We start from the raw sequence: 24866 nt of genomic DNA, 5'->3' as shown, positions 1-24866 counted from the left end.
GTGTTCAATAAATACTTCTGTTCGGTATTCGGGGGAAAAACAGATGACCTAATCTCATCAGACAGTGATGATAACACTCTTTCCATTCCCCTAGTACCTCTGGAGGATGTTAAAAAGAAACTACTAAAGCTGCACATTTTAAAATTAGCATGTCCAAATAAATTACATTCAAGAGTTTTACAAGAGCTGGCTAAGGAACTTGCTGAACTGTTAATGCTGATTTTCAATAAGTCTTGGAGCACGGCGAAAGTTCCAGAAGACTGGAAGAATGCTCATATTGTGCCAATTATTAAAAAGGGTAAATGGGAAGACCTGGGTAATTATAGTCCTTATCAGCTGGACGTCAATCCCAGGCAAAATAATGGAGCAGCTGATATGGGACTCAATTAATAAAGAAGCAAAGCAGGTTAATGTAATTAATGCAAATCAAAATGGGTTTTTGGAGAAGAGATCCTGTCAGACTAACTTCATATCTTTTTTTCTATAGCTTTTGACTTAGTACCATGTGACATTTTGATTAAACACCTAGAACAATAAAATAGTAACATGACACACATTAAATGGATTAAAAACTAGCTAACCCATAGGTTTCAAAATGTAATTACAAGTGGGGAATCATCGTCAAGCAGGTGTGTTTCCAGTGGGTCCTGCAAGAATCAGTTCTTGGACCTACACTATTTCAGATTTTTATCAATGACCTTGAAGACACCATAAAATTATCACTGATAGAGTTTGCAGATGACACAAAAATTGGGGAAGTGGTAAATAATGAACAGGACAGGTCACTGATACAGAGCAATCTGGATTGCTTGATACACCAGGTGCAAGCAAATAATGAATTTTAATATGGCTAAATGTAAATGTATACATCTAGGAACAAATAACATAGACCATACTTACATAATGGGAGAGGACTCTACCCTGGGAAGCAGTGACTCTGAAAAAGTTTCGGGGCTATGGTGGATAATCAGCTGACCATGAGCTCCCAGTGTGATTCTGTGGCCATAAGGGCTGATGTGATCCTGGGATGCATAAACAGGGGATTCTCAAGTTGGAGTAGAAAGGTTATTTTACTTCGGTATTTGGCACAGATATTACTGCTCCTGGAATACTGTGTCCAGGTCTGGTGCCCACAATGCAAGAAGGACGTTGATAAATTGGAGAGGGGTCAGAGAAGAGCCACGAGAATAAATAAAGGACTAGAAAACCTGCCTTATAGTGATAGAATCAAGAATTCAATCTATTTAACTTAACAAAGAGTAGGTTAAGGGATGACTTGATCACAGTATATAAGTACCTACATGGGGAATAAATATTTAATAGTGGGCCTTTCAATCCAGCAGAGAAAGATATAACATGCTCCAATAGCTGCAAGTTGAAGCTCGACAAATTCAGATTGGAAATAAGGTGTACATATTTAACAGTGAGGGCAATTAACCAAGGGTCATAGTGGATTCTCTATATCTGACCATTTTTAAATCAAGAACAGATATTTTTCTAAAAGATCTGCTCTAGGAACTACTGTGGGGAAGTTCTCTGGCCTGTGCTATACAGGTCAGACTATAAAAGGCTGTAGCAAACTCAACCCTCTATAAAAAGAAAAGGAGTACTTGTAGCACCTTAGAGACTAACCAATTTATTTGAGCATGAGCTTTCGTGAGCTACAGCTCACTTCATCAGATGCATACCGTGGAAACTGCAGCAGACTTTATATATACACAGAGAATATGAAACAATACCTCCTCCCACCCCACTGTCCTGCTGGTAATAGCTTATCTAAAGTGATCATCAGGTGGGCCATTTCCAGCACAAATCCAGGTTTTCTCATTTGTGTGGGGGGGTGGAGGGTGAGAAAACCTGGATTTGTGCTGGAAATGGCCCACCTGATGATCACTTTAGATAAGCTATTACCAGCAGGACAGTGGGGTGGGAGGAGGTATTGTTTCATATTCTCTGTGTATATATAAAGTCTGCTGCAGTTTCCACGGTATGCATCTGATGAAGTGAGCTGTAGCTCACGAAAGCTCATGCTCAAATAAATTGGTTAGTCTCTAAGGTGCTACAAGTACTCCTTTTCTTTTTGCGAATACAGACTAACACGGCTGTTACTCTCAACCCTCTATGTGATCCAGCCACTGGAGGCATCAGGTACCACAGGTCTTACACCTAGGCCCACTGAATGGGAGCCTTATCCTCTGTGCCACCGAGCTGTAAGGGGTGAGGAGGAAATTGCTTCTAATACCCCGCCACCAGAAGCTACACCCATTGACTAACAGCAGACTGCTGACTGGACACCACTGGGTATGCCTGTCCCATCTGAGCAACTAACTGATAGGCCTGTTGCTGCCCATACTCTGGAGGCCAAGTTCCTCCTTCCTTGCCTGGCTCCTGCCCCTTGTCCCAGCTACCATGCCTCATCCCTGTTCCTGCTATCATGCCTTGCTCCTTCCTGCTACCTACCATGCCTTGTCCCTGATTCTGTTACCATGCCTTTTTCCTGCTTAGTTGCCCTGACCTCAGTTGCTGACTCTAGTTTTACCCTTGGTGTGACCACAACCCTGACTTTACTCCTGCTCCAACAATTAGTTCAGACAGCCCATGCTACAGGCCCTGACAGCTTGCTCAGGCCAACCTTGATCTTGTTCAGGACTCATTGTTGACTCCTGGACTTGGCATGGACACTGCTGGGGGTCCCACCTCGCCATCACCCCAGGGTTCTATCAGGTCTCAGGAGCAGATTGCTGGCCTTCAGGCAGAAAACCAGAAAAGGAGAGACCAAGTACTACAGGTTTCAGAGTAGCAGCCGTGTTAGTCTGTGTCTGCAAAAAGAAAAGGAGGACTCGTGGCACCTTAGAGACTAACATCCGATGAAGTAAGCTGTAGCTCACAAAAGCTTATGCTCAAATAAATTGGTTAGTCTCTAAGGTGCCTCCTTTTCTTTTTGCAAGTACAACAGTTGCAGACAGGAAATCGATTCTTGCAGGAGCAAGCTGCAGCACTCTGAATGGTTGTGGGTAGCCATTTGGCTTCTCTTACGACACCGGCCCCAGAGTTCTTTTGCCAGAGAAATGATGGTACTGGCAATAAGTTTCATGGGTTCAGTACCCAATGCAGACTTCTGTTTATGCTCTAGCCCCAGGAGCATGCCAGATATCAAGTTAAGATGGGCCTGCTTACTGGGGAGGCCCTGGTGTGGGCCTCTCCCTTTCTAGAACAGAATCATTCGGCATTGACCAAGTGGGACTCTTTCTTACAACGCTAAGCATTTGCCAATATTTTTGATGACCCTCCCTGGGCGGCATTACTCCTGCTTGCTGAATTTGCTTCATTGCTGACTCTGGCTTTGACCACTGGCATATGACCCTGATCCTGACTTGAATCCTGGCTCCAGCAACCACTAGCTCAGACAGCCCATGTTACAGGCCCTGACAGGAGGAGACAGACTGCTACAATGAGTAAGCATGGGTTACATTTATATGCAGTTTTATTTATTATAGTCTGAACAGAAACACACCCTCTCTGCCCTTCCCTTTTTCCCCCCCAACATCCACTTAAGGTTGCAAAGCGATAAATGCATTGTTATCTGTCACTTAATTTCAAAACCCAAGCACTTAGAAGAATATAAATGAACAGTTACAGAAAACACAGATCTTATGCTGCCCACACAACAAAGACACACATTAGTCTTATACACTACAAACAACAGCATATGGATTTTTTTCCCTTCAGTTTTTAAGATGGAGAAATTCACAATAACCCTGCAGTCAACAGAGGGCAACATGCTCAAGCAAACATATGCTCAGCCCCATGATTCCTAGCTGATGATTGGATTTACTTCCAGCTTTTCTTCGAAATTCAGTCTGTACCCATGGGAAAGTATGGTCAATAGCAACCTTACAGACATTATTTTCCATGCACAAAAAGGGATTCAATCCCAACTATAACTGGAAATTGGAATGCAGTCTTAACTATGGAGTCACCACCGATGCCTTCATGTGGAATTACATATACCACACACACATCATCATACAGAGCTTAATTCTGATCTCATTTACACCAGGTTCTCATCACTATAACTTACTTACTTTATAAGCTATATAAAGCTTATATTTAAGCTTTATATAAGCTTAAATATATAAAGCTTTAAGCCGAACATCCTGGTGTGAGATCAGAATGATGCCAACAATATCACATAGCCCCTCTGGGGTGGAGGGCAACAGGTAGACAACTAACCAGCTGAGCAATAAGCTAAACAGCACATTGCGCAGTTGGGAGAGGTCAGAAATTTAGCCAAAGGACCTGGAAAAAGCCCTTACTCTTCTGAGAAATCCCGTGGGATCTTTACATAAAGCAGGCAGGGCCTTGGTTTTGCAGGCTTGTCCAAAAGATCCTCCTACATACCGTACTGATTGGAACTCCATTTATCTACGCTGGATGATCCTGGAAGGCTTTGAACCTCTGGTTGTAAGGATCTTAAGTGTTTCAAATTGGATGCTTAAAGGCCAGATCCAAAATCTGCTGAAATCAATAAAAAGAGTCCTATTGACTTCAAAAAGAAAAGGAGTACTTGTGGCACCTTAGAGACTAACCAATGGACTACAAGCCATCAAAAACACTATCCCCAATAATGTCACGGCTAACCTGGTGTAAATTGGTTAGTCTCTAAGGTGCCACAAGTACTCCGTTTCTTTTTGCGAATACAGACTAACACGGCTGCTACTCTGAAACCTATTGACTTCAGTGCACTTTGGATTGGGGTCTAAATCACTAAAGTTAACCCTCTCAGAATCTTATTTATATACAGCAGATTTTTGCTACCCTTTATTTTACTGCTAATAATTGATGCAAGCTAGGTATGATAGTGTTATCCCACACCACCTCTGATCCTTCCACTTAAGAGAGAGCTACACTCAATGTAACATCCCTGAAGATAATTTCTTTGCTTGTTTATTGTCCTCAACCTCATTACCTTACATTTCTCCACACTGAGTTACCAAGGTTGTCTGCTCACTTCTTATTCTTTTTCAATCTTCCCACTGAAGCTGTTCAGAAAATTTCCTTCTGCAGGAAATTCTGAATATTTTTGTGCTATATTGGAACAAAGTCAAAATTTATAAGACCGTCATTTTCAAAATGTATTGGCTAGAGATCTGCTGGCGTATTCTGGAGTTCTAAGCCAGATTGAGGCTGACTAACATTCCCCATTCTCCTGATAGTCATTGGATTCCTTGCTCATCTGATCTGACATGCATCTGATTTCCTCCCCTAGAAAATGTATGTCTCATTGCTGCGCCAGTCCCCCCCCTTCCTGCTCTGAGAACACCAAAGCAAAGAATGAATTTAAGTATTATTTCAGTGATGTCTTTTTCTTTCACCAAGTTCCCCCTACACCTCCTAGAGAGCCCAATGTTTTCTTTTTGGAACTCTTGCTCATTAGAGGCTGGAAGGGGTAAAGCCTCAGCTGGAGTAAACTGATGATTCGGAGCTACACTGATTAACATCACCTGAGGGGTTGGTGCAATAAAGTATATAATTGATCTTACTCTATTGTACCCTACAAGGCTCCTTTGGTTTAGTGGATTGCACACAGGACTGGGAGCCATAACTTCTGGGTTCTATTCCAGGGATTCTCAAACTTCATTGCACCGCGACCCCCTTCTGACAACAAAAATTACTACAAGATCCCAGGAGGGCGAACTGAAGCCTGAGTCTGCCCGAGCTCCACCGCCCCAGGTGGCGAGGGGTGGGCAAAGTCAAACCTTAAGGGCTTCAGCCCTGAGGGGGGGGCGCCTGTGCAAAAGGATGTCCACCTCTACTTATTGTCAGTGAAACCACACAACACTGAACTGTTTTCCCTGCTCGAAAGGGTTGGATTTGTAAAGATCTACGCAATTCATGGTAAAAATCACATTCTGTTACTTTATTTTTGGTCCTGGGCAGTGGGGCTTAGTCTTCGGTTTTGGCCCCAGCAAGTCTAACATCAGCCCTGGTGACCCCATTAAAATGGGGTTTGCAACCTACTTTGGGGTCCCGACCTACAGTTTGAGAACTGCTATTCTATTCCTAGCTCTGATTCATTGGGTGACCTTGGGCAAGTCCTTTAAGCTCTCTGTGTCTCAGTTACCCCCTCTGTGTAACGCAAATAATAGCGTTCCTCCATTGTAAAGTGCTTTGAGACCTACAGATGTAAGGCCACATATAATAACTATTATGATATGTCTCGGCTCCCCAGAGTAGTTAGTGGGTGGTTTCTCTCCTCCAAAGTCAGTCAGGCAGCAAAGGACCAACCAGACGCCATAGATTTGGAGCCAAGGTCCTCTTCTTTCAAGCCCTCTGGCTCCAAGCTCACTGGTCTCTTGGGCTAAGTCCACATGCATTTGGGAGCCCATAGGAGCTCCAAGCCTGGATCTATAGACTTAGCCTTGCACTTACGCTCTAAAAATAGCTGGAAAGACAGTGCTTCGAAGTTGTGGCTTGGGCTGGCATTCAGGTTCTGCAGCAGCTTCAAAACACTGTCTGCACAGCTATTTTTAGAGCACTAGCTTGCACCCCACGAGCCCAAGTTTGTCAAGCCGGTCTGGGATACTCACTCCTATGGTCTCCAAAGTGCTGTGTAGATATACCCTTGGTGAGGAAGGCAGCAGGTGTCTTATATTGAGGGGCCATTTTGGAGCCATGAAGACTGCACAGCCAAATCAGGCTCACACCTTCCATGAGGTGCCCTAATTGGGAACCCTCCAGTGTTTTATTACAGGGCCTGTGTATCTGAAATGCCAGCCAAGCAGTGCCCCAGACACCTGCCAGTATGAGCAACTCCAAACTGGATGTCCTCACTTCATTTCAGAATTCCCCACGGCAGATCTAGGTGTGGGCACAACACCCAAGGGTTATGGTGACAGGAGAGAGGGGTACCCTCCGGACCACCCCTTCCACGTGTCCCCGTTTTCTGAGGAAGAAGCAGACACTCAACGTTCAGGCAGCTCATAAAAGGAGCTTCCTAATGAAAGGTAGCTATTTCTGACAGTCCCCCATGCTCTGTCATGCTCTCATAGAAAAAAAATCCATCTTCTCAGCCTGGTGTTGGTCCCACTGGGCTCTGGTGAAGAAATCCCCCCCACTCAGACATCCTGGAGTCTCTCTAGCATGAGGGTTTCTCAACTAGCTCCACAGGGATTCAAACTTCAGACCTCGAAAGCCCCAGGGGCTCCACTAGGGGTATCTGTGGGAAAATCAACCGTATTGTGACTAGATTCCTAAAGGTCATGTACTACCTTAGGCTTCCAGTGACATCCCTGCTCCCTCCCTGGAACCTCAACAGGCTGCTCCAGGCCCTTTGTGCCCCTACTATGGTCTCCTGGATGATAGCACTCAGACTAGCGTCACCTCCACTTGAAGGGCGAGGGGGCTCAGAGCCGTGGCCTGCAATTGCTCACCTCATTTTACCTAAGGGAAAAGCAGCATTTCACACTTGTCCCCGCTTCTTTTCATTTTAAACAGGAGATTTCCCACCCCAATTTTTGCGGCGACCCCAAATGCAGAAGGAAACCTCAGACGCAGTTGGAAATCCAAGCGCCGGAGGTTGTAGAGTCTTGAAGACCTACTTGTCATGAACAAAGGAGTGGGGAAAGCCCTATTCCTTCTTCATCCTCGAGGTTTCCTGCAAGGGGATTAAAGCACGTCTGACCATGCTCCCTTGCTGTATCCATCCTGATCACCAATACCTCTGCAAGCCTCCCCGCCCTGATTCAACATCAAGCCCATTCTGTCAGAGCCACAGCCACTTCTTGGGTAGAGAGAGGAGAGGCCTCTTTTGGATGCGCTCTGGAGCATCAGCTGCACCTACACCAATCGCCACTGACTGGACCTGCCTTTGCAGCAGATGAAGCATTGGCATACAGAGTGCTCCAAGACACTAATTTATTACTGCCCCTAAGATGGCTTTCCTCAAGGGAGGACTCTTCCTTCCCAGACTGCCCAACTTTCTTCTCCTGTCACTGTAGCCCGTTCAGTTAGTTGGCTGTTAATTTCCCATTCTCCTCCCTGGGTGGGTGTTGCTAACCAGACCCATCATCCATACTGGGAAGCCAAGCCACAGAAAAACAAAAAATTTCTTACCTGCTAATTGGTTTTCTATGGCTTGCTGAGCCAGTGAAGACCCCCCACCCAGGCAGCCCTTTGGACTAATGGATACTGCCGGGAGCATGGTGTAGGCTAAGCAGGTTTAGTTGCCAGCTTTGGAAATCATTCACGGCGGAGCCTGGGAACAGAGAGTCTGATTTTCTGTTCATGAACACTGGAGTAAGTTGGGAGTAACTCCGCTTAAGCCACTGGAACTACAATGGTATAAGTGCAAGGAGAATCAGGTTCAGAGTGTCTGAAAGGGGAGGAAGGCTTGGTGCCAGATCTCTTCCCTGGACACCAGAGGAGAGCCACCCTTCATCATCCACGCTGCTTGTCAAGCCACAGAAAACCAATCAGTGGTTCTATTGTACATAGTTCCCCACCTCCCTGTCTTCCACTCTTGCTTTCTGGATTTTTTCTTTTTTTAATTTAAAACATTCTTTTAAGCTTCATTCCAGGATCATTCTATTCCTCCCCCCAGCCAATGTTTCTAATCACTTTTATACCAGTCCTCTATTGCCCATTTTTCCTCTGCCTAGCATGACTTACAGAAGTCATTGATGGAAAAGACCTATTGGATCACCCAGTCCATCTCCTAGGCAGTATGAGATTGCTTCCTACAGTGCTTTGTACAATCTAGTTTTAAAAGCCCAAAAGAATGGAGCAGGCTTAGCACTTCTCTAAGGAAACTATTCCACAACCCCATACATCTCACTGTCAGGAAGTTTCTCCATATTCAGCCTAAATCTTCCATTTCTTTTTATCTTTACTGGCTGTTATCATGAGCCCCCCTAGGCATTCTTTAGACAATTTATACACATATGTAGCTCCTTTAATCTTTCCTAGTAACTCAGTCCCTCCAGTCCTGATCCTTTTCTTTGTTCTTTGAATTCCTTCCAAATTATCAGGGTCTTTCCGGTAATCTGGTGTTGCCACCAAAATGTAATACAACTGAACACAAGTACAACTGATTGATTGATGGAACACATACCCCTTTGATAGCACAGGAGTTGCATGAGCCTCTGGTTCAACAACCTACTGTAGACCCATTTGATCGCCATGCTGTGCATTCGGCTGATTGTTTTGGTGACATTTCCACAGCTGCATGCGATTCTTGTACTAAGTTGCTTTATGTCAAAGAAACAACACAGCTTTAGGGGCATTTCTGACCCCCAAAAGGAAGCTGTTATCACAGCGTAAGCGTACTGGATAGTTGACTCTGACGCAGGAAGGGTTCACAGTTTAGTACTGGGATTAGTGATGGGTTCAGACCAAAGCCCTGGGTACAAACACCTATACTTTTGGCATGTTTGGATCTGGAACCTAAGAACTATGTCCAATTACGATGCTTGCGAAAGTTATTAACAGGAACAATAATGTGCTTTTCGCTTAAATAGCATTTTTCACCTTCCCAAAGCTTGAAGAATTACAGATATGGGTGTATGATTACAAGTAAATGGTTTTCAAATCATTATAAACCCTTCCAACTTATTACAATGGTTGGAGCTGGAATATTTGGGAAAAAAATATTTTAAAATATACCTGGTTTCTCTCAATTCCTATCAATGTTCCCTGTCTTTGTCTGTCTTGTTTAGGAAAACCAGCTGATATTAATTGTACTTCACATATTACCACAGTGAACAGCAACCAGATATCCATACTGGGTAAATAAGCTCTAACAACAGGACTCTGATTGATGAAAAAGAACAATTCCTGCTTAGCGTTCAGATCAGTTAAGCATATAGCAATCAAAATAAGAGGCAGAAAGAAGGCTTGCTTTGGCAAGTATACAGAGAACAAGATAAAAATACACCAAAATCACATAGATAAAAAAATAAATCTAGGTTACTTAGCAGTAACTAGAATCCTTTAAACATATTGCCTCCTCAGAGCCACACGCTTGGAAGTTGTATGCTGTGCTGCATCGATCCAACAGTCTTTAAAATAGTTAGCTTAGCTCTACATATGTGCTCAATGGGGGAAAAGACCACATCTATCTAAAGAGTCATGTCTACCCTCCCCCCTCTATTCTTGTCCAGAACACAGGACGCAAGTGTATGTCTGTGGAGGCAATACATTTGCAGAACATCCTAGAAAAACTACATAAATCAGTGATGGAAGAGACCTGTTAAATCTGCTACTTTATCCCCTTCTTCCTCAGCCAATGCAGGATTATTGCCTAAAGTATATTCTCTAGTTTGTTTTTAAATGGCTAATTTATCTGGAGATTGGGTGGGTGAAGAAATAAATTCCTGGACCTGGTATCGTTTTCCTTTCCCAAAGTTACATTATGCATCAGTGGATGGAGAGGGAACAGGTTCCAGGGCCAAAATCTTTAGAGATGGGTCCCTATAGTTAATCTAATTAATCCACATTGAGGCACTTAAATAAGCGGCCTGATTTTCAGGGATGCTGAGAAGTGGCAGTTCCTGCTGACCTCATTTGGGAGCTGCAGGTGTTCAGCACGTCTGAAAATCAGATCACTTCTTTAGACACCTAACTTCAGTCACCCAATTTGAACATTTTGACCTACATCTCCTGTCTGACTCTTAGGTGCTCATATGGCCACCCTTAACATGGTAGCTGAGTGCATCACAGTCTTAAATGTACTTATCCACACTTTCTCTGGGAGGTAGAGAAATGCAAGCTTCCCCATTGTACGAATGGGGAACTGAGGTACAGAGAGATAAAGGCTCAGCTCCTCAAAGGCATTTAGGCTCCTAACTTCCAGAAGGTAAATACCTTTGCGAAGCTGGGCCAAAGTGACTTGTCCCAGGTCCCAGAGGAAATCTGTGGTAGAGGAAGGAAGTGATCTCAGATCCCAGGCTAGCACTCTAACCACGTAGCCATCCTTCCCGGTCACAATCTCAAGCCATTAGACCAGTATTGCCTCTGAATGAAAATCTTGTTTACTGTCAGTAGAATTTGTTCATGAAAGCTGACGAACACCATCAAGCCTGATTCTCCTCTCACTTCTACTGGTAAAAAGCAGGAGTAATTCCATTGACATCACCTGAGTGCAATAGGATAAGCAAGAGCCAAATAAACCCCTTTTTTCCTTTTCCCTAAGAAAACATGTTTAATTGATCCCCAGAAAAGATGACAGCCTCCTAAAGAAATGCACAGCAAGGAGGCCAGGCTGAAATTTAATTGAGGATCTTATATTCCCTACTGCATTTGAAACAGAGCTCAAAAAAAAGTTACCACCTATGGCACGAGATGTGTAAACGAAAGTCACAGGACCAATAAATGAGTCAAGCAGATAGGAACTAGATTTGTAAGAATGAACAAGGCAGCTCAAACCAGTAAATGCTGCTTTTGCGATAATGGGGAGACGATTGTTTATAAAGCATTACAGAGCTTTTTGGTTAATTGCTAAAAACACAGGGCCATATTCTGTTGTAAGTTACACCCCTGCAACCTGATTTGGTCGTATAGGTGTCACTGAGAGCAGAACCTAGCCCACTGTGGTTAGATAAAGACAAAGGGTATTTAAACTATGGGAAAACATGACCTCAGATCAACTGATTTGTCATGACCTTTCTGTACTGATTTCCCCCCCCCCCCCCCCCCCCACTAGCTCTCCTCCTTCTGTCACTTGCATATTGCAAACATGGAAGGGACTCACTTTAATTAATACAAGGTCTCTGCAGACCACTGGAGATAATGGCACTTGTTTTCAGGTCATCTAGTCTTAATTGGCTCACACTGGGAGGTGATTTGCTGCTAGTTGACAGCAGAGATCAGTTAATGAGGTCTAAGGCCTTAGAATCCCAGGGAACAAATATTAAGGCTCTTTCAAAATCATTTTTTGTTTAACAGATAGATGTGGAATACCTGTTTCAGAAACTTTACTCTGCTTATTAACCTAGACGCTTACCAGGTAAAATCATTGCATCTGTAAAAAGTCTCATCTCCGCACAGCAGGAGGATCTCACTCAGTTCAAAACTGCCCTAAAAGGAAGGGAGCTCCAAGTGAATTAGACTACTTTTACTCAAACTGAAAGGGCCAGGCACTATATAAAAATGACACTATATAAGCAAACAAAGTAAAAACTGTCTTGCAAGATGTGTTGTTCAGATTATAATTCCAACATGATAGGCTAACTGGACTGAAATGATTTAGGATTCATAATAAATATGAATGTTATATTTATACTTACAGTACAAATATATGTGAGAGGACACAGTGCCTTGTGATGTATCATTATGACAAATGAGATCAGCCAGGGTGCCCTTCTAACAATCCACAGATGTGACTGTTTATGGGCTAGGGCTGAGCTTTGTCAGTGGAGGGTCCCACATCTGGAATCCACTTTTTCTGCTGGTCTGAGAGCTACTCACATTCAGGAAATGGTGAAAGGCTCATATTTTCTCCCAGGTTTTAGCCTGCTCTGTGTGCACGCCTGGAGGGCTAATGTGTTTGGGGGAAAGGTGTGGGGTGGGAGGTAACTGCTTGATGAAATATTGAAGAAACTAGGACAAATTCAGCAGTTACATAAATTGTGGTGGAAGTTGTATGTAGAACGTAAGTGGTAAAGCAGAGTAACTTGGTAATCAGTAATTGTGCAAAATGAGTGTAATTTACACTCAGAGGCAGAAATTTACATGTAGGAGGAAAAACAACTAAGCCCTGGTCTACACTACAGAGTTAGGGTGATGTAAGGCAGCTTACATCAGCCTAACTCTGTAAGTGTCTACACTAAAATGGAGCTCCCACCAATGTAACTCGCCCACTACACCAACTTAATAACTCCGCCTCCATGAGAGGCGTAGCACTTAAGTTGATGTAGTTAGGTCGACACAGTGTCACTGTAGACACTGCGTTGCTTACATCAACTGTTACTACCTTGCGGAAGCCATCCCACAATGCCCACACTTACAGTGAAATTGTTGTAAGCGCTCCTGGTTAGGATGCACGCCAACACAAAGAGCATAGTGTGGACATTTAAAAGCAGTTGAATTACCGCAGTGGCTGTAAGTCAATGTAACTTAAGAAGACTCAATTTTGTAGTGTAGACTTACCCTAACACAAGAGTGTCAGATAAAGATATATACTTTCAGTCCAAACAATCTCAAAACATTCGACAAACTCTGTGCTCAATCTTGCTGTCCTTACTCAGGTAACACTGGTGACTTCATACGTCTGAGCATTTTATTTATAGAACCACCACAGAAACACCCACTGCTGCTGTGAAGGGCAGTAGCCTACTGGCAACTGCAGGAAAGTGAGAGGTGGGGGATGTTTTGGCCAAGATAACAGGGCAAATCCCTAGTCTTACAAAAGTTTCCATGGGATCTTTAATGTCCAAGCAGAGCAAACAGAACACCTTAGTTTTTAAGGCCATATTTGAAAGCCCACCTTGAAAAGAAGAATGGCTGAGTCAACTCTGGAAATGTATCTACTCTACACAGATGAAGAATAGCTGAGCTGAACTTGTGCTTCTACGAAGTCTAAGAATTATAAACCTGATTGTTACAGCACTAAGCCATAAACTTAGAGATGTAAACTTGTAAGGGCTTGTCTTCACTGGTGAGTTAAGTTACAACTTGAATAATGCCATAACTCAAATCCTGCCCCGCCACAAAAACCCTTAACTGAAGTGCAGTTTTAATGTGAGTTGACCCACCCATTGAGGTATAGGCTAAACCAGAGGTGGGAAACTACGGCCCGTGGACCACATCCGGCCCGCGGGAATGTCCTGCCCGGCTCTTGAGCTCCTGGTTGGGGCAGCTAGCCCCCCGGCCCCTCCCCCGCAGTGCTCTGGGCGGCATGGCTGGCTCCGGCTGGGCCACACGGCTGCGAGCTCCTGCCACTCTGAGCAGCATGGTAAGGGGGTGGGGCGGCTGGATAAGGGGCAGGGCGTTCCGGAAGGTAGTCATGCGACAGGGAGGTTGGATAGGGGGTGGGTGTCCTGGGTGGGGGTGGGGGGGCTGTCAGGGGGCGGGGTGTGGATAGGGGTTGGGGCAGTCAGGGGACAAGGAGCAGGGGGGGTTGGATAGGCATGAGAGTCCCGGAGCGGGGGCCTGTTGGGGGGTGTGTGTGTGTGGATAGGGGTTGGGGCAGTCAGAGGACAGGGGCAGGTTGGATAGGGGGTGGGGTCCTGGGGGGGCAATTAGTGGCGGGGGACAAGGAGCGGGAGGCGGGTTGGATGGGTCGGGAGTTCAGAGGGGGGCAGTCAGAGGGCGGGAAGTGGGAGGGGGCAGATAGGGAGCAGGGGCCAGGCTGTTTGGGGGGGCACAGCCTTCCCTACCCGGCCCTCCATACAGTTTCGCAACCCCAATGTGGCCCTCGGGCCAAAAAGTTTGCCCACCCCTGGGCTAAACTCAAGTTAGCAGAACTCATCAGCTCCTAACACAACCAATCTGTGCAGCTAATACAATCATTCTATGCAGCTCAAGTGCCATTATACAGTGGGGAAGTGAACTTGAGCATAAATAACTCTATTTAATTTTCAGTGAAGACATACCCATGACTTCTACTACAAAGAGCTAAGGCCACGTCTACACGAGCAAGCTTACAGCGGCACAGCTGTACCGATGCAGCTGCGCCCCTGTAAGATTGCTCGTCTAGCCGCGCTATGCCAAGAGGAGAGAGCTCTCCCGTTGAAATAATAAAAACTGCCTCAACGAGCAAGCAGTAGCTATGTCAGCGGGAGAAGCTCTCCCACTGACATAGTGCTGTGCACACTACCACTTATGCTGGCAAAACTTACGTCACTCAGGGGTATGTTTTTTCACACCCCTGAGTGGCATAAGTGGTAATGTAGTCCTGGCCTTCGTAGAGCGTAATGCCTTGGTGGTGCAAAGGCTGGCTGCCTATGGACAGAGAGCCCTAAGTGTTAAGAATCTTTTCTTCATATTCAATCTAGGTTTATGTCTATTAAAGTAAAGCCATTTGCCATTTCAAACAAACCATCTCTCAAAAAAATACAAAATTAATATGGGGGAGAAGTTATTTCTTTAGAGGAGAGAAATATAAAGTGTTACCCACTGCAATTGAGACAGCACTTATGACAGCTCCCAAGTAGCCCTGGATGAACTTGGATGTTGGAGAAGGCTTTGGAAAGGAAAGAAAAAAACAAAACAATTTCAACACAGAATTCTGGTTAGGAAAATAATTTTGAATTATTATTATTATTTTTTAAATGTTTGGTTTTGTCACAGCTGCTGGGTTACACGTGGCCCTGTTAGCTAGTGGGATTGCCAAAACAACAGGAGTTACAGCCTGATGGAGTAGGTTAAAGCAGTGGTTCTCATCCAGGAGTACACATACACCTGGGAGTACGTGGAGGTCTTCCAGAGGATACGTCAACTCATCTAGATCAATGTTTTTCAACCTAGGGGTCAGGGGATGCATATAGGAGGGTCGCAAGGGCAGGGCTGGCATGCAGGGTGGCAAGCAGGGCAATGCCACAGGGGGCCCTGTGAAGCTAAGTTATATGCTTCAGCCTGAGCCCCACTGGGCAGCAGGGGCTGAAGCATGTAACTTACCTTTGCGGGCCCCCTGTGGTTTTTAAGTGACGTGAAACTTAGGGTACGCAGGACAAATCAGACTCCTGAAAGAGGTAGAGTGTTCTGGAAAGGTTGAAAACCACTGAGTTAAAGGACTTGGAAAATTATTTATTTAGCACCAGAAATTTACTCTTTGTCCTGGAAATATTATACATAAATGCGATTTGGCAAAGTGGCAGAACTATTCACACACACACACCCACACACACATACATTATGAACCCAAAGCTTTCTGATTTAACTATAGCTCTTTGAAAGGTTATCTTGACCTGACAATTTCTTTTAGCTTTTAATGAGAATCTATTGCATGCAAGTGCAAAGGCTTCTAATTCAGCTTCATACCTTAAGCTCTCAGACATCATGAGAAGTGATACAACAACGTAAAAGTTTGGGGAAGGAGGTGTGAAAGAAAGACTAGGAGTAAGAACACTTTAGTTCTGCAACTGTATTGAGAGGAACACCCCTGGGATAGTAACAAAATGAGGGAAAGACTTGTCCCCCGCCTCCCACCAGGGGTTGTATATTTAATCGCCGAGTCTTCTTTTGTCATCAGAAAAGCCAAATATCTATCATCGTTGCTCTTTACTATGTTAAATTAAGTCACTTCTTACCAACCAAGACTATCAACTGGGCCAGCCCAATGGCAAACTGCAGTCGCGGCAGCACATTGTCTGCCATGTAGGAGAACAAGATCTGGAAGAGAAACTGACTCATCTCTCCAAATTAGTGGCTCCCATGTGCACTGGAGAAGAGAGAAGCTTGGTGTCTGGAAAGAGGCCCAGAATCCCCACTTTTAAATGCTCTTGAAAATGATAGCATTAGATACAGAGGGCATGCCAATGCAGCTCCTGCGCTAGCTTTATCTAACCAGTTCTGGCAGTGTACCTGTAAAGAGAGAGGACCCTGCAGAACTCCTCTATGCAGTCACCCTGATTTCAAATGCTTGCAACCCGTCTGAAGGTGTAGACTGAATACTGCGGAATCACACTAGCAGATGGTTCTTATTAGCACTAACCAGCAAGTACCAGAAGGAACCAGAATCTAGAACTGAGAAGTCCTGCCTTGGGGAATGGTTTTATGTCTGGTTGAGGTTATTTGAGTTACCAATAAAGTCAAACCCTAGGAAGGAGCTAAATTAGGATTACAGACAGCATGCATACATTCTACCAAGCAGAATAGGAACTACACCTGCTTATATCACCTAAACCCAGACCAGCAACAGCCCCGCTATTCTGGAACAATACCCCTGGTTTTGGTACTTTGAGGATTTGAACAAAGGACAACCAGGGACTAGACTGAAAACAAACTCAGTCCATTTATTTTCTAAGACAATTTAATAGTGAAGGCTCCATAGGAGAAAGGCCAATCCATAAACCTGCTGTGGCATCTACCCTGCAGTTTCTGTTCAAGTCCAAGATTCAGGAATTACGCTTCCAGTGTCAAAAAAGATCAGACTTACTGTAGATACTGCCTATGTAGCATCTCCTCACCTTAGTTGCATTTCGGTTTGCATAGTTGACACATGCGTTGTGGCTCTGATTCAACCACTGAAAAGAAAACAAAAGGAAATAAGAGATACAAACAACTGTTTTAAAAAAGAGAATGTATCTATGTCACTACTGCTGCCAAAAAAAACAAAAAAAAACAAACCCAAAAAACTCCCCCCTCCCCAAACATGATACAGAAAAGTCCACTTTATCCAATTATACCTCCACTGGGTCATGGAAGCTTTGTGATATCAACGAGAAGACTGTTATATGGCTGTGAAAGTACAGGGGTAACGGAGAGGAAAAACTAAATGCAGAAATGTAGGTTATCCACTCTACACACACATACGCACGCACACAAACGACCGCCACCCCTTCACATTTCTAAAGCTTTGTGCATACTTAGAGTCCAATCCATTCTCCTTTTAAGTCAAGGGGTGTCTTTTAAATGACATCAATGGACAATGAATCTGGCCCTCTGACCACAGTACTAGCTGCAGTAAAGTTTAAAAGGGACACGGTCCGATAGTTTAGTCCCTAAATTTAGGTTTTTTAAATAAAAGTTTTATAAAATCTATTAATATGAATATTTTCATGATACTTAAGAAAACCCAGTAAAAACAGTGGGTGTGCTCAGACTTAAACATCCTATTACAGCTATCCCAGAACAACAACCTTGTGCTATTCCTATTATTGGTACTAGCCTAGAGGTTCCAACAGAGATCAGAGTCCCATTGTGCTAGGTGCTGTAGATACACATAGTGAGATAGTCTCCCCCACTGGTCTTTTGTTTAAGAGTGGCTGTTTGATCCCTTTAGGGGCTACACCCAAAAGAAAGACAAATAGGCTGGTCTCTCCCACCTGTCTGGGGGAGAGGGGGGAGCGAATCTCTCCTTGGTATCCTCCACTGTCACCATTTTGTTATATTGCATCCCACTCCTGGCCCTACAGTTGACATCCCCGTGTCTCTGACCCTCTCCTTTTCACCTGCATTAAATTCACACAGACACGGACGCACACTAAAACTAGAAAATAAAAACACACCCTAAATTAAAACAGTAAAATTGTGATAAAAACTGATCTAAAGCTGGAAAGATCAAACCTTTTTAAAAATTCTTTGCATAAATGATAGCATCATTGAAGGGTTACAGAACACGGCAATTTTAACATTAAACATTCTTCTTCCTGCTCTGTTCCATGACATCCCTTATAGAAAGTTGCAGGATATTATAGGCCCTAGCAGCCAACCTTTTAGACACTCATTAAACTCAGTGGTTCTCAAACTGGGGGTTCATGGGAGGCTGGGGATCATGAATCTACTGTACCATTTCGGGGATATGGACTGGATGATCTAGTTGGTATGTCCATCTCTGACTTCTAGGATAAGATTTACTCCAATGGAATTGTGCCAGCAACAGTAATGGCAACTGGAGAAGAGTAACGCCGTGCTTTTGAACTGAAGTGCTTTATCCACAGCAGTTGTGAATTAAAAGAACTACGGTTCCCCACCCCACTCCCAAAGCAGGTGCCACACATAATGTGCTTCAATGTAAGAGTAGGATACTACTGGTTCTTCTCCAGCTAATGGCCAGAACCTGAGAGGAGAGAAAGAAGAAAGGGGAGAAACAGAGTCACCAAGTGGTTAAATGTGGGGAAGGCATAGGCACAGAAGGACCAAATTGGGAAAAAGCGGTAGTGATGGCCCACAAGCATGTTCTTCCTATTGATCTCAGAACTTTCACATAAAGGAATACATGGGGCCACCAAAATTTGCCTTTTATGCTAAAAAAAATATGATTTATGAGAATTTTGTTTGGCAATAGGTGTTTGGAATTTGTCCTGGTTTCCAAGTGAGTCTTTATAAAGCTCCACTAATCAAACTCTACTGAAGTGGTCCATCGAGCAGAGCTAGAGAAACTTCTGTAACAGACACTCAACCAGGTGGAATTGGGTTTCATTGAGAACCCAATACTCACCCCTGCTTGATCACCATCCCACAACTCCACCCCAGTTACAGACCAGAATCTCAGCTCAGAAATAGAAAACTGGGACAAGTTTTGCCCCACTCCCTTCCTACCTTAAGCAGTCTTTAGAATGGGAATGGATCAGTGCCCTGTTATCCACTCTCTGGCTCTGCTGTCTTCTGGGGTGGCTGGCTGATACACTTCTGGACTCTTCAGGGGGTGGCTGGATGACCCACTCCCCCTGTCTGCAGAGTTCAGAGGGGGTGGCAATGGTAGTAGGGCCACTCCCCCCACATCCAGGAAAGATCAACTGGAGGGAGGGCGTTCTGAACATTCCCTCAATTCAGCAAAAATGGGACTCCAAAGGCTCAGAGGGTCCCACTCATGCTGCTCCAATGACTGCTTACCTCAGTCTGGGGCCTGACATGCCCTGGACTGCAACATGCGTACTCAAGGTGCTGTGGTTAAAGTATGTCAGTGCAGGCGCACGGGGCTGCTCTTCTCCAGCTCCTGGTCAGAACCTGAGAAATGATACTGAAAGGAGAGAAGAAGGGAAAGAAACAGAAAGGAGTCAGAAAAGGAGAAAAGGAGGGGGAAAAGAGAACTGGAAAGATGGAGGGTAATGGGGATAGAGGAAGAAGGGAAAGAGGGAACACGGATGGAGGAGCAAAAACGTTCTCTCCCTGGGAGGTCTGGTGACCCCCATATTTTTTGCACCACAAATTAAGTTGGCATCTGAAGTTTGAGAGAAGCACTCCCAAAATGAACCTCTCCTGTTAACATTGTGATCTGAGGCAACTTGGTCTGACAGTGGGTCCAGCAGGCCGTCAGGACCAGAAAAAGTTTGAGAACCACTGAAGCAGCCTCCCAAGCATGCTCCGAGTTAGTCAAGTTGAAGGCTATGTTCCTTTTCTTTGCTGTGGGCTGGGATTGCATCTGATCACAGTTTGTCAAGCAGTTAGAATCCTACTTTTTGCATGTCGAATTCTACCTCTACATAAGCACATGTAACTCCCAGTGAAGCCAATGCTGTTCTACTATTGATCTGGGACTTGAAATTTGTATATTCTGTTAATGAATTTATCTTGGATTATGCTCTTGTGGGTTGTTGACTTTTTTTTTTTAGAATACTCTTTCCAGTTCCAAATAAGGATTCTGATACCCTTATTTACACTGAATAAATGTATTCTTCTGAGCGTATGTGCAGTGTGCCTCAGGTGGCACGTAACCAGGATTCATCACTGAATTTGGTCCACTGGTTGGATCATTAGCTTCCCCAGCCCGGGCCAGGTACTGATGGGGAGTGCGACGTGAGCGCTGATCCATGGCCCCCAGTAACTGCATAGTAGTCCCTTTGATTTCAGTGAGACTTATTGCACAGTAAGGTACTACTCACAGTGTATACGAATCTGGTCCTTGAAGAATTTCACAAAACATGTCTCATGTGCTCTTCATGTGTCAGTATAATAATGCCAGCATCTGTAATTTTCACTCCATGCATCTGAAGAAGTGGGTTTTTTACCCACCAAAGCTTATGCCCAAATAAATCTGATAGTCTTTAAGTGCCACTGTACTCCTTGCTGTTTTTACAATTAAACAGGTTTTGTGCTGTGCTTGTAGCTGGAGTCCTAGTTAAGAACAGACCCTTCAGTTTACCCCTTCAACTTTCTCTAAGTACAGAACACAAGGTTCACCTTTCACTGTGAACAGGGACTCTTTAGGGTCTTATCCTGCTACCCTTAATCACATGAGTAGTCTTTACACATGCCAGGAGTCTCATTGATATCAGTGGGGCTATGCACATGAGGAAGAGTAGCATAATCAAGTGTCTGATCCTGCACCACTGAAATCAAAGGGAGTTTTGTCACTGACTTCATGAGTTCTTAGGCATCATGACAGTGGGAGAAGTGAAAAACTCTAGACATTTCCAGCCACACTGCCTCTTAAAGTTGTATATTGCACAAGATGCAGCTTCAGCGTTTGAACTATGTGGCCATAACTTACCTTGTTGAATTTAAACACAGCCACAAGCTACTAGGATACGCTTATGTTTTCTGTTGACTGCACATACCCTTTCCAAAGTCCTATCATAGAATCATAGAATATAAGGGTTGGAAGGGACCCCAGGAGGTCATCTAGTCCAACCCCCTGCTCGAAGCAGGACCAAATCCCAGTTAAATCATCCCAGCCAGGGCTTTGTCAAGCCTGACCTTAAAAACCTCTAAGGAAGGAGATTCTACCACCTCCCTAGGTAACGCATTCCAGTGTTTCACCACCCTCTTAGTGAAAAAGTTTTTCCTAATATCCAATCTAAACCTCCCCCACTGCAACTTGAGACCATTACTCCTCGTTCTGTCATCTGCTACCATTGAGAACAGTCTAGAGCCATCTTCTTTGGAACCCCCTTTCAGGTAGTTGAAAGCAGCTATCAAATCCCCCTTCATTCTTCTCTTCCGCAGACTAAACAATCCCAGCTCCCTCAGCCTCTCCTCATAACTCATGTGTTCCAGACCCCTAATCATTTTTGTTGCCCTTCGCTGGACTCTCTCCAATTTATCCACATCCTTCTTGAAGTGTGGGGCCCAAAACTGGACACAGTACTCCAGATGAGGCCTCACCAATGTCGAATAGAGGGGAACGATCACGTCCCTCGATCTGCTCGCTATGCCCCTACTTATACATCCCAAAATGCCATTGGCCTTCTTGGCAACAAGGGCACACTGCTGACTCATATCCAGCTTCTCGTCCACTGTCACCCCTAGGTCCTAGATAGTTTGCATTATGCCTTGATCTTCCACGGCTGGCATGACATTTTATAGCACTATTTACTTTGAAGGCAATAAACAAAGATTTTTAAGAACAGCTTGAATAAGTCTTTTTATTTCAATTATTCAGAATTGCTTATTTGGGATAACCTTTACTATGGCTCAAATTCTCACACACACACACACCCCTCTTAAATAGCTTTGTACAAAGAAACTATGTAGGGGTAACTGCAGAAAATTTAGCCAAGCCCCCACTCCCTCTCCCAAACCCGACTCAGCACGCAGAACTGGCATGGAGCCCAGCTATCAGCAAATGTGGAGTCTTCTGCATGTAAGTTCCGCTGCCTTGGGGACCTTCTGAAGCCTCAGAGCCCTGTGGATGAATTTCACTAAGAGAATATGCAGTGTAGCTGTAGTTGTGTCGGTCCCAGGGCATTAGAGAGACAAGGTGGGTGAGGGAATATCTTTTATTGGACCAACTTCTGTCGGTGAGAGAGGCAAGCTTTTGATCTACACACAGCTCTTTTTTCTAAGAGCTCCGTGGAGTTTGAAAGCTTGTCCCTCCCACTAACAGAAGTTGGTCCAAAAAAAGATATGACCTCACCCCCCCCCCTTGTTTCTCTGACAGAATATGTCCTTTTCAAGGTATGTAAAGGCTGGAACCTAAACTACTTGACAGAATGTCTTCAAAACAGCAGAGGTGTGAGCGTCAAGGGCCTAATTCTCCATGGCTTTGCACCTCGTGTCATCATTTACACTTGAGCAAAGTGGGTGTATAGTAATACAATTTGGATTTAGCACCATTTTACACCTTCTTTACACAGGTGTACATGATAACACAACGTGCAAGGCAGTGGAGAATCAGCCCTATGGGTTTATTTGCAGCATACTCCAGTCCTACCAAAAATTTCCAGTTACATCCAGCCATACCATCTTCTCATTAACTAAGATGCTCTTGATGCAGAAAAGTAAATATGCCTTAGTCACACTGTCCTCATTTTTTGGGTCTGTACTGGAGATGTAATTCAATGATGCCTTTCTTTTTGTCACACAAGTCCATAGACTCAATGTGCCATGGCAGAAGATTGTTACCTGCCAAAAAACAGTGGACACCAGCGTCTGGTTTGGCAGGAGAAGACCAACAACCTACAAGAGAGAGGAACGATTAAAAAAAAAAAAAAAAAAAAGCATAATGAATACACTGTCAGTCTCTTTGTGGGAGGGTGGAAAGGTTTTTATTCTTTGATATGTTTATTGTTTCAACTTTTGGAAATGTAGCTCCTCTAGAAAATGTCAAAAAGAGATCAGATTTTAATGTTGGAAAACCCTGAAGTTCAAGTGCTCTTAATTGGGACCAATTGCTTTAAAGATCATGAGTTTACATTCCTCATACCCACAGTTACAAGGACCCTAGAGGTCCAAATCTGGGCCATGAGTTCAGTCCCATGTTCACTGGGCCAATAGGGATGGGGATATTGGGCCTCACATGGGTATGTAGGGAGCAGCACAGAAAGGCTGTGTCCCATTCCACAAGAGAAAAGGTGCCACAATGCATGGAACTGAAGAGGGATGGGAAAGGAAGTATAAAGGAACTCCTTAGGTTAACCCCCAAACAAAGCTCCCAGTGAGACGAATTGTCAGCTAATGGGTAGATATAATGGGATATGCCCTCACATTTTTATTTTTTTTTCCCCTCCAGCTACCTAATTCTCTGGGAATTAGAGTGGAAAGACAAGCGTGGATCTGTAATGTGAAGACTGTCTATTTCAGAGCCCAGCAAATCAAATTTATTCCTGAATGTGTGCATTTTTCATAGGAGCCCATGTTACCAGGAGAAAAAATGCTCCTCATAGTACCACTCTGACCTCGGGGCTAGAAGGCTGTGGATTCACCCACACTCTTGGACTTTGCGCTAGGCCATCCTCTCTGATCTTATTTATGCTGAGGATGAGGGGAGGGTAAAACCTGATATAACAGCCAAAAGAATCAGTCAAAAGGAAGGGAGGTGAGCCCACGATCACCACTCATTTGCAGCTGCATCAGTTTTGGGGGTACAACTCACAGCCTAAGAATCCAGAAGAGAGAAACAACAACTAAAAAGAGGGTATAAAAAAGGTTGGACGGGCTGGTTTAGTTTACACCTTCCTGTTAAGTTGATTTTTCCTCCTACGTTCTTTCTTGAAATATAAGTTACACCTACTTTGCATGCCTGTCGAGTGCCAAATCAGTGAGTTACACTAACTTACCATTTACACCCAGCATGTAACTAACACCACGATTTACATTATCGGCAAACTTGGCCCAGATATTTCCATAGGAGTTGCACCTCATTCCAACAGGTCTGAATTTGGCCTCAAGAGGCAACGGGTTAAAAAGACTGGGGAAGATGAGGCAGCCCAAAACATTAGTCATTTATAATCTGAACTTCAGTGGAAGAAAACAAGAAAGAGACTAAATGAAAAGAAAAAGAACACCCAAAATCTGCATGACTGAAAGAGGCACATTTAATGCAAACTCTCCATATGTGCAAGAGTCTGCCAAGGAATGTACAGCTTCACTTTTAATTACTGTCAAGGAAAAAAAACAGCTAAAAAGGAAAACAAAATAAAAAACCCTAAACACCAGAAATATATCAACCACCAAATTCTAATTGCCTGACTGATGTGATGGTCATTGTGGCTTTGAAGCCAAGAGATGTAGATGCTTTCCCTAAAGATTTGCTGATTCTGACAAGACTCTAGCTGAAAGAGGTCAAGTGGGATGAATTACCAAGAGGGATCTTTATGTTTACAAAACCAAAGTCCTTTCCTACTGGTTAAGGAAAGTGGATTTATCTGTGAGTCCATATTAACAATAGTACTCAGCTCTTATCTACTGCAGTATTGCCAGTCCCAAGCAGCCAAAAACCATGAATCAGAACCCATGAAAGAAATTAAAAACAGATTCCCAAATAATCACACAAATCCAGGAGCTGAGGATTTAAGAAAATTGCCAAATATAATGAGACTCGCAAT

The 24866-nt window shown here is 44.1% G+C and overlaps 1 protein-coding gene across 6 annotated transcripts in view; it reads right to left on the bottom strand.

Moving 5' to 3' along the window:
• SFXN5 (sideroflexin 5) overlaps positions 1-24866 on the bottom strand; it is a 175960-nt gene that overhangs the window by 93577 nt on the left and 57517 nt on the right. For 5 of the 6 annotated variants that reach the window (XR_007356156.2, XR_012668250.1, XR_007356158.2 and 2 more), the window contains 3 exons: positions 22945-22998; positions 17127-17183; positions 15116-15181 (listed from right to left, as the gene is read on the bottom strand). Coding sequence is in view for 2 of the 6 variants with exons in the window: in XM_048846425.2 (XP_048702382.1) it covers positions 15116-15181; positions 17127-17183; positions 22945-22998 (177 nt within the window). In the remaining 4 variants the exon portion in view is untranslated. The remainder of the gene's footprint in view (positions 1-15115; positions 15182-17126; positions 17184-22944; positions 22999-24866) is intronic. The other variant, XR_012668249.1, reaches the window with a different exon arrangement.

The sequence above is a fragment of the Caretta caretta genome, chromosome 4 (assembly GCF_965140235.1).
Source record: "Caretta caretta isolate rCarCar2 chromosome 4, rCarCar1.hap1, whole genome shotgun sequence".
Classification (NCBI taxonomy): Eukaryota; Metazoa; Chordata; order Testudines; family Cheloniidae; genus Caretta; species Caretta caretta.
Note: the sequence above shows the minus strand (reverse complement) of the source record. Positions and strands in the feature narration are given on the sequence as shown.